The sequence below is a fragment of the Phyllostomus hastatus genome, unplaced genomic scaffold (genome assembly GCF_019186645.2).
Source record: "Phyllostomus hastatus isolate PE091 unplaced genomic scaffold, TTU_PhHast_1.1 phas_contig_2201, whole genome shotgun sequence".
In the NCBI taxonomy this organism is placed as follows: domain Eukaryota; kingdom Metazoa; phylum Chordata; class Mammalia; order Chiroptera; family Phyllostomidae; genus Phyllostomus; species Phyllostomus hastatus.
In genome coordinates, this window is record NW_025333753.1 from 117,216 (window position 1) to 127,080 (window position 9,865).

At 45.3% G+C, this 9,865-nt stretch overlaps 1 gene segment (V, D, J or C); it reads right to left on the minus strand.

The window, feature by feature from the left end:
* Nucleotides 1-5,449: 5,449 nt before the first annotated feature.
* LOC123817869 lies at nucleotides 5,450-5,893 on the minus strand. The segment is given in 2 exon segments: nucleotides 5,450-5,680; nucleotides 5,783-5,893. Coding segments are annotated over 2 exon segments (258 nt in total).
* Between the last annotated feature and the right edge of the window lie 3,972 nt (nucleotides 5,894-9,865).

A 9,865-nucleotide genomic window follows, 5' to 3' on the forward strand; every position in this document is an offset into this window, starting at 1 on the left:
CATTAATACATGGCTGATTTCTCCACTCCCAGGCTGTTCATTTGCAGGTACAGTGAGTTCTTGGCATTTTTTTTTCTGGAGATGGTGATGGCAGTTCACAGAGTTGGCATAGTACATGGTACTTCCATCACCATTAATGTCTAAGACTCACTCCAGCACCTTCATGGAGCCTGAGTATAGTAGATAGTAAAGGTGAACCCAGAGGTCATGCAGGAGAGTCTGAGACTCCCTGGTTTTACTAACACCCCCAGACTCTACCAGCTTCAATTCACACTGGACACCTGCAAACACAGAGATGTCCTGGTCAGCACACTCTCACTCATGCATTGTCTATCAGTCATATACAGTCACATAATAGGTGCCTCTCAGTCTCCAAGAATTACTTCTTAAAACAGTAACAAGTAAAATCCAGGTGAGCTCAAACTACATAGTGAGTGCTCTGTGTTCTGTGTTGAGCAGGGACTGGGAACACCTGCAACTCCTGGGCTGGGCTCCTGTCCCAGAGCTGCAGGGCCAGGGCTGGGCTGCTTTTCATGAGCTGAGGGACCCTATTTGCATGTCTTCCTGCTATATATGGAGATCTGGGATTGGGTGGTGGGGAGAACAACATGGCTCCAGAGTGTGATTTGTCCAAAGGTGCATGTCTGTTAAGAATTACCCCCCAGCCTTGGACAGTTTGGTACAGTAGCTTTGACTGTCATCTTTTTACTGAAGATCGGGGGTTCAAACCCACATTAGACACATATAAACCCTTGTCTGGGCATGTACAGGAGTCTCTCTCTCTCTCTCTCTCTCTCTCTCTCTCTCTCTCTCTCTCTCTCTCTCCTCTCTCCCCTCCCACCCCTCCAGGGAGGATTGTGTCTGGGCTCATGCAGGATTCCCCTCTCTGTGTCTGACACATTAATACATGAATGTGTCCTTGCTCTCTGGCTGTTCAATGTTAAATACATTTCACTCCTGAAAGACCCCTGGTGGTGCTCAGTTGGGAATTCAACATTGGATTGTAGTCTGTGCTTTTATCATACCATGTAACAATACCCACTCCAGCCCCTACCTAGGTGCCTGGCAAGCCCAGTGCACTCCATAGCTGACTAAAGAGAGCCCAGAGGCAGCAAAAGTGAGGGAGAGAGTCTGTGTGAGCTTCACCAGACCTAGGTCTTATTCTTGCATCAACGCCTAGGAGAAACCCAGTGGAAGCCAGAGACACTCCTGTTGATGGACATTTAGGTATTTTCTGAGATGGTATAATGTGCCTAATCCAGGTCCCATACTTTTTGGTAGAGTCTTCAGACCCATATTTCTACTAACACTCTCCTCATGAAAATCAGTCATGTTTGTGCCATGAGACTCACAGTAAGTCCATCACTTACCCCTTAGCCAGATCCAAAGTCACTCTCATATCTGTGGGTTATTTTCCCAACAGCAACTCACTCCTGCAACCAGAGACTCTTTTAGTCTCTATGGCCACCATATCCAATCAGCATGGACAATGCTGGCTGGCCAAATTCTGGGAGATTTTGTAAAAGCATGGAATAATAAACCCATTAAAATAATGAGGAATTGATCTTTATTAAAATATTTGTCCCAACACCCCAATAAAAAGTTAATTAAGGTAGTTAAAAGAGAAGCCTACATAGAGGATATATTCTGAAACCACAAGACTGATGAAAGAATGAGTACATTACACAATAAGAATATCACAGATTATGTGGAAAACCCTGAAACCTCTGACTACTGTGACCATCCCCAAAAACAAGGCTGAGTGAGGATGGGAGTGAGGGTTACCTGTCAGGGTAGAGGTTCCATTTACTATGATCAAATCTATGCTTGCAATTTCCCTGATTTTCCTCCACTGAATCCCAGCATTACTGACAATACTATGCTGAGGAAAGATGTCAGTTAAGCTGACACCATAATTATTTTATCATATAAAAAATTCACAGATGTACACATGCATAATTGGTTTAGGGACTCTGAAATGTCCCTGAGCGTGCATTAGGGAGATGTAGCCACAATAAAAACCTTCCATAAAAATTATGACTCTCTCCAGCTTGTGCTTGGTGTGAATTTACTTAGTAAAAAAGTCATAAATTAATATTAAATTGAAACATATCAAATTATTTTTATAGTTTATTGTTGTTCAAGTACAATTGTCCCCATTTTCACCACACTCTGTTCCCCTGTCCCACCCATTCCCACCTCCCACCCTCAAACCTACCCCCTTTGGCTTTGTCCATGTGTCCTTTACATCTGTTCCTTGAGGGACTTTCCCCTATTTTACCCATTATCCTTCTCCCTTCTCTCTGGTTACTGTCAGTTTCTTCTTAATTTCAGTATTCTGTTTATGTGTTTGTGTTTTTCATTAGGTTCCACTTATAGGTGATATCATACAGTATTTGTCTTTCATGTACTGGCTTATTTAACTTAACACAATGCTCTCCAATTCCATCCATGCCATTGCAAAGGGCAGGAGCTCCTTTCTTTCTGCTGTGTAGTATTACATCGTGTAAATGTACCATAACTTTTTTTTTTAATCCACTCACTTATCGATGGGCACTTAGATGCTTCCAGCCTTTGGCTGTTGTAAATCATGGTCTTATGAACACTGGGGTGCATAGGTTCTTTTAAAATGGTCTTTCAAGGGTCATAGGATATAATCCCAGTAGTGGAATCGCTGGGTCAAAAGGCTGTTCCATTTGTAGTTTCCTGAGAAAATTCCATACTGTTTTCCACAGTGGCTGCACCAGTCTGTATTGCCACCAACAGTGCACTAGGAAGGAAGACAATACAATTAAAAATTGACAGAGTACTTGAACAGACCCTTCTTCAAGGAGGGCATACAGAGGACCCAAAGACATATGAAAGGATGCTCAACATCACTAACCATCAGAGCGGTGTAAATTAAAACCACAATGAGATACCACTTCACACCATTGAGAATGGCCATCATTAACAAATCAACAAACAACAAGTGCTGGAGAGGTTGTGGAGAAAAGTTTGGCTTATTATATATATATATATATACCTCCAAATAAAATAAAAAATAATATTAGAATATAAAATCACAGTGAGGAAATTGATATTTCTAGATATCTTTAAATATTGGGTTACCAAATCTGACCAAATGGTAATCCCCTTTCGAATCTGATGAAAGATGCATGAGAATTCACGTGTCACTGACTCTTCTAGTCCACCATTTCTTCTTATGTTCAAAGGGATGAGGCAGCACTTTGATCTAATTCCAAAGTGTCTCATAAATGAGGGTATCCCCTTTACCTGATATACATGATGAGTGAGTTCAAGAGAAGGGGTGCCCTACAAAAGTCCCAGAATTTTGATGGTGCCTGATCCCAGTCTCTCCCTAGTTGTGTGAGAAGAGCTGGCCACATGCAACTTGTCTCCCAGCTCCAGGGCAAATTTTCCCCTGGGCTGTGGGTGCTCCTGCCTCTCTCCTCTGGTGAAGACAGAGTCGAGCTCTAGACGAAGATGAGAAAGCTGCATCTCACCTCTCTTTCTCAGGGAAGCATAGGGAGATGAGAGGCCATGGGAATAAGAAAGTGATATGACCCCTCACATCAGATGAGCTGCTCCAGGCTGTGGAGAAGGAAGGAGAGTCCATGGGGGAAAAATGAAGTTCTAGAATCTGGAAAAGACAAAGAAACAGACTCCCCTCTCTGAGTTTGTTCAGGCTGCTATAACTGCATATCAAGGACCAAGGAGCTAGTTGACAACAGCATTTATGTCCCACAGGCCTGCAGGCTCAAAGTCCACAGTCAAGGTCCCACGTGTCATCTGCTGCTTTGCCTATGTCCTGCAGGGCAGGGTCCTGTCTTGGTTCACAGGGAATGGACACCTCAGCATCTGTAGCCAAGGCTGTTCCCTGACTTCAGGGTATTCTCTCAAGGACACCATGTGCTTCAACATGTGCAAGTACAGAGATCTGGCCTTCCTAAAACACAGTGACTCTGCAGGGAGCACCCCCAGCCAGAGCTCTCTGATGTCACTGGGGAGCCCCTTTCCTGATGCTTCCAGATGCACTGACTCAGCCAGAATCCATGATTCCTGAAACTCTTGGAGTGTGGGGGGCTCTGATGTCTTCAGGTTTCTGTGGTAGAAGGTCCTGTCTGAGGATCCCTGCATGTGGCCCTAAACCCACTACACTTCCAGTGCCCAATAAATCTCTCACACACACACACACACACACACACACACACACACACACATCACAATGGTTTTCATACTAGTGACTCCAGCTCTCCCATTTTCCTTGCTCCTGGAAAATGGGCAGGGCCCCCACCTTGACCTGAATCTAATGAGTGACCATCTTTGACAACAGAACAGAACCACACATGATTGGCATGAACACTGGAGAGTGCCCACTCTTGTGCTTTCCCATTCTCCCAGCACCTCTCAAACTGCAAAGACACACTAAGAAGGGTCTGCTTTGTCCTGTAAAGGTCAGACCTAGGGGACCCTTGTCCAGTCAGTATGTCCAACACTAACATGACATGCAGGGCTCACCCTGACCCACAGCCCACAGGTCCCCATTCTCAGAGCTCACAGCCAGTGCCCCCATGGGAAGTATGACAGGGGACAATGGGCAGGCTTCTCCCCAGGAGCAGAAGCAGGTGCTGATGCAGGAACAGGGGGCCCATGAAAGCAGTTCTGTGATATGAGAATCTCTGCGGGCCAGGGTCAGGGTTGTTTTCTACTGTGCCCTTTGGTGTCCTGAGCACACCCTGGTGTCCACATCACCCTCTGCAGCCCAGCCTTCGTAGATCTCTCAATAAGGTTTGTGTCTGGTTCACACTGACTTTCCCTCACTGTATGTCTTGCACAGTAATACACAGCCCTGTCCTTGATGGCTATAACCTTGACCTTGGTGAGCTCAGTTGCAGGGAGAACTGGTTCTTGGGCATATCTCTAGAGATGGAGGTGCAGCTCTTGAGGGACAGGCTACAGTTAGTGCTTCCTGCAGAATACATGCACCTGTTCCACTCCAGCCCCTACTCTGGAGCTGCTGGATCAAGTTCTAGCAGGAACCACTGGTTGTGGTGGAGAATCCAGAGACAGTGCAGATGAGGGAGAGAGTCTGTGGTAGCTTCACTACCTCTGAGAAAGTTGTCTTTCTTTAATCCATATTCTTCTAACTCAGAGGCTTAAGAAGTGAGTGCAGAACCAGGAATCCAAGGAGGTTCTTTGTGAGAAACTGTTGAAAGTAGATGATACCAGACAGAAAAGCAGCCCAAACCTTCAACTGAACCTGCTTCTGGGAGTGTCTTTATATTCACGTGCCCAGAGCGCCACCTGGTGCTTTGGGCCCACCTGCAGGGAGGTTTGTGTCTGGGCTCACACTGACTTTCTGTCACTGTGTAGGTAGTGCAATAATACACAGCTGTGTCTTCAGCTCTCAGGCTGTTCATGTGCAGGTACAGCGTGCTCTTGCCATTGTCTCTGGAGATGGTGAATCATCCTTTTACTGAATTGCCATAGTTCTGTGTACTCCCATCAGACTTAATTTCACCAATCCACTCCAGGCCCTTCCCGGGAGCCTGGAGGACCCAGCTCATTTGGTAGCTACTGAAGGTGAATCCAGAGGCTACACAGGAGAGTCTCAGAGACCCCCCAGGCTTCACCAAGCCTCCCCCAGACACCACCAGCTTCACATCACACTGGACACCTGCAAACACAAGACATCAGGTCAAGAAACTGTCACTTGTCCACAGTTTCTCTCAGTCATATCCACTCACATACTCTGTGGCTCCTGTTCTCCATAAATTACCTCTTAAAATAGCAACAAGGAAAACCCAGCTGAGCTCAAACTCCATGGTGAGAGATGTGTGTTCTGTCCTGAGCAGGAGCTGGGAACACCTGGGAATCCTGGCCTGGGCTCCTGTCCCAGAGCTGCAGGGTCAGGGCTGGGCTGCTTTTTATGAGCAAAGGGGCCCTATTTGCATGTCTTTCTACTATATAGGGAGCTCTGTGCTTGGACAGTCACATGAAGGACATAGTCCCTGAGTGTGGCTTTTCCTACAGTTTGTGTCTGTTAGGAATTATTCTCCACATGTAATTCTGTGCCCTCATCACTAATCCAACAGCTTCAGCACACCTGTACATGAAGTAGAAGAGAAAATAGTCATAAAACAAACTGGATTTAGGATGAGAGATTCATTTGAAACTCCTCACTAATGAACACACCAAGATAATTCAACCCTTGTGATCAGAGGGAAAATTGAAAGTGTGAAAGTTTCAAATTCAGGAGACAAGACATTCCATCTGACCTTATTTCCCCTACAAAGTGATCAGAGCAGGAACTGAGAACAGGTTGTGACCCTAGAGTATGTGGACCTGGTGTTGTTGGAGGTGAAACATCTGTGTAGATCATTGGGAGGCAGAAGCATAAACTATATAGAGAATGAGACAGTGCTCCTGAGTGGAGTTTAGTGCTGAATGTACAGCAGCCTCCCTACTTCACTTTTGTTTTTATTCTTTAGACTGTGTGGTAAAACCAGGTTCAAATATTGGGGACACAGAAGAAACTCAGTCATGGCTAGAACTGCTTAGGTGAAAATGCAGGTAAAGACTGTTGAGTAACAATGTTAAACTTATAGAAATTTGTTATGGAAAATCTTGATGACAACCACTAACATGAAATAAAAGATGTAAATATAATCTTGTTCATGTGAAGGTCATCATTTTTCTTTAACCATCGATCACCGAGTAAATAAATAATGTAAATAGCCTTCCTTTCTGCCACTGGTGGTTCTAAATTTCTATGAAACGGGTCAACCATGGCAGTTGTCCTCATTTTCAAAATCACCGCCTGTGGATCTGTGGATGTGGGGCATAGATCTAGTCAGAAATGCAAGGGGACAGGTCATCTCAGGTTCATGAGAAGTAAATTTCAGAAGCTTTGTATTCTCCCTCCTTCATTTGTTTTCATGTCTGCCCATGATCCCAGGAACAGTGCTATCTTGTCCACAGGAGATGGGCATCACCCAAACATGAGTCACATTCTGCAGGGATCTGCGTGCAGAACTGGGAAGAGATCCTCCCAGGTGCATGGATGGTGGGATTCAACAAGCCTGGAGCCAGCACTTCCAGAATTATTGTTCTTCATATTGTGATTTTTCTCCTCATGTAGCAAGTTAAAGTTGTCCTATGTCACTTTCCTCAGCAATAACCTCAAATTGAAATCTAGTCATTGATATAAAAAAAAGGACTGGTTTGGAATTTAACCCATCTTCTTCACTCAGCTATAAAAGTGAAATCTTACCATTTTGGGACAATATGGATGTACCTAGGGGGGCAGTATGCTGATTTAAATAAGTCAGACAGAGTAACACACATACCACATGATCTCACTTCTATGTGGATCTAAAGAACAAAATAAAGAAACAAGCAGAATAGAGACAGACTCTCATACCCAGAGAAGAGATGAGAGATTTGCAGGTAGGAGGAGATTTGGAAGTCAGGATGAAAAACATAAAGGTAAAGGGACTAAGAGGTACCTATTGGACACAGGTTGTAAGGCATAGCCCAGGGAACAAAGTGAACAATGTTGTATTAGTTGAGTGTGGCACCTGGTTGATACTTGTATACTGGGCCAGCATATCACACATTGCATAAATGCCTGACCACTCTGATGTGGACTAGAAGCTCATATAAATGGATATATAGAATGTCAGCTGGAACTGAAGAAAAAGGAAATTAACTCAAATCCCAGGGAGGCTAAGACTAGGGTGTGGGTCAGAGTGTGACAAGCAGGAGGAAGAGCTGAATCTAGGACTGTGCTCACATGTTTTATGTTTACTGGGAAACTCGTGAACATCCTGTATGTTTATTGGAGAATCCCATCGAGAACCTCAACATAGTATCATTTTCCGGTGATTCATGACTCAGTAACAAACCAGGGGCTAACGAGGACTTACGACAATAATCTGACTTGCTGAAGGGCCTCTCCTGTTCCTTTCAGGGATTTCAACTACATGTGTGATAAACACCCCGTGTCCCAGTGGTCTGTGGGTTTGTCATCCTGGGCATCCACCCCAAGCTGACACAGATCCCACTGTCCTCTGCCATGTCGCCTTCGTTTGGTGCTGTGCACATGCTGCCAAGTCAGTGACTGTCACCACCGGCATTCTTTCTCCCATGGTGTGTGGTTCATATGTCTCTGGTGCCCCTGTCCACCGTGCACATGTCCTGCTGCTGGCCAGCTGTGTGGGTCTGGGGCCTGTGTAGGGCCCAGCAGAGTCTCTGGTTAGAATCAGCTGACATGGGTCAGAAGGTTTCATAGTGCATTGGAATTGGGCACAGCAGAGTCTGAAAGAGACTCTGCCTTTTGTCTATGTGAGAATGTTTTCTTTCTTTGCAACAGACATTTCTAACTCGGAGACACCAGAGGCAAGAACAGAATTAGAACCCACACAGGTTTCCTGGGGGGGACTGTTAAAGGAAGAAGAAACCAGACAGAAAACCAGACCAAACTTCCAACTACACCTGCTGCTGGGAGAGTCCTTGTGTTCAGGGACCCTGATCGCCCTCTGGTGGTCTCAGCCCTTCCTGCAGGGAGGTTTGTGTCCACTAACACTGAATTCCCACTGTGTCTCTCACACAGTAATGCAGGGCCATGTCCTTGGCTCTCATGTTGCTCAGTGTTAAATAAACTTGGCTCTTGGAGGTGTCCCTGGTGATTCTGAGTCAGGATTTCAGCACTGGGTTGTAGTTTGCACTTCCACCACTCCATATAGCACCGACCCACTCCAGCCCCTTCCCTGGAGACTGGCAGATCCAGTGCACAGTGTATCTCATTAGAGAAAATCCCAGAGACAGTGCAGGTGAGGGAGAGGGTCTTTGAGGGATTCACCAGTTCTGGGCCCAACTCCTGCAGCTGCACCAGGGAGAGGACATCTGGGCACAAGGGGCATCCATCCCTGTCAGTCACATGCAGTCACCACCATCCCATAGACCCATGTCTGACATCTGAGACACTCACCCTGGGGCACTGTCACCAGGCAAAGGAGGACACCCAGCTTTTTCATCTTCTAGAGCACAGCTCTGCTTTCCCCAGAGAACTCAGTTCTGTCTGAGGAGAGAGGTGTGAGCCCCCACAGCCTAGGTGAGAATTTACCTTGGAGCTGAAAGGGAAATTTGCAGGTGGGGAAGCCTTTCCCATACATGTAGAGGGACAGAGGTAAGGTATCCTGTACATTCTGGGACCTCTGAGGGTGAATCTCTTCTCATGAGCTCACTCAACATGTACGTCAGGGGTAGGGGATCACCTTGTTTATGAGGCACATTGGAATATGATCAAAGGATGGCCTCACATTTTGAGAATAAGGGGAAATTGTGGACTAGATGAGTCAGTGACACTTTAAATTCTCAAACATCTTTCACACAGAATTAATTTTTGTTAGCATTTTCCCACATTTACTGCACCCTCAAACTCTAATATATCCACAATTTCTGGATTTTTACATCATAATTTAATATTGAAACCATGTCTCATTTGGTGTATAAGATAAGCAGTAAAGCAAAGCCATTTTCAGTGCCATATTTTTTACATTGTGATATTATTTTGATCTGAGTAAGTACGGCCCAAGAACCGGAAAGTGGGACATTCTTGATTCTTGATGTTGGAGGTTCTGTGATTGTGGCTACAACCCCTGCTGCATCCATCCCATATACAAGCCCAGGGAACACTGCAGAGGCTCCAAACTAATCATGTCAGATGTAGTCACTGCTTTACATGGAACAAAGGTTCTCAATGAAAATAGTAACTGAATGTCTACGATTCAGGATCTTCAAATGCAGAAATGATAATGGCAGGAGATTTACTGACCTGTTTTTTTCAGCCTAGTGTTGT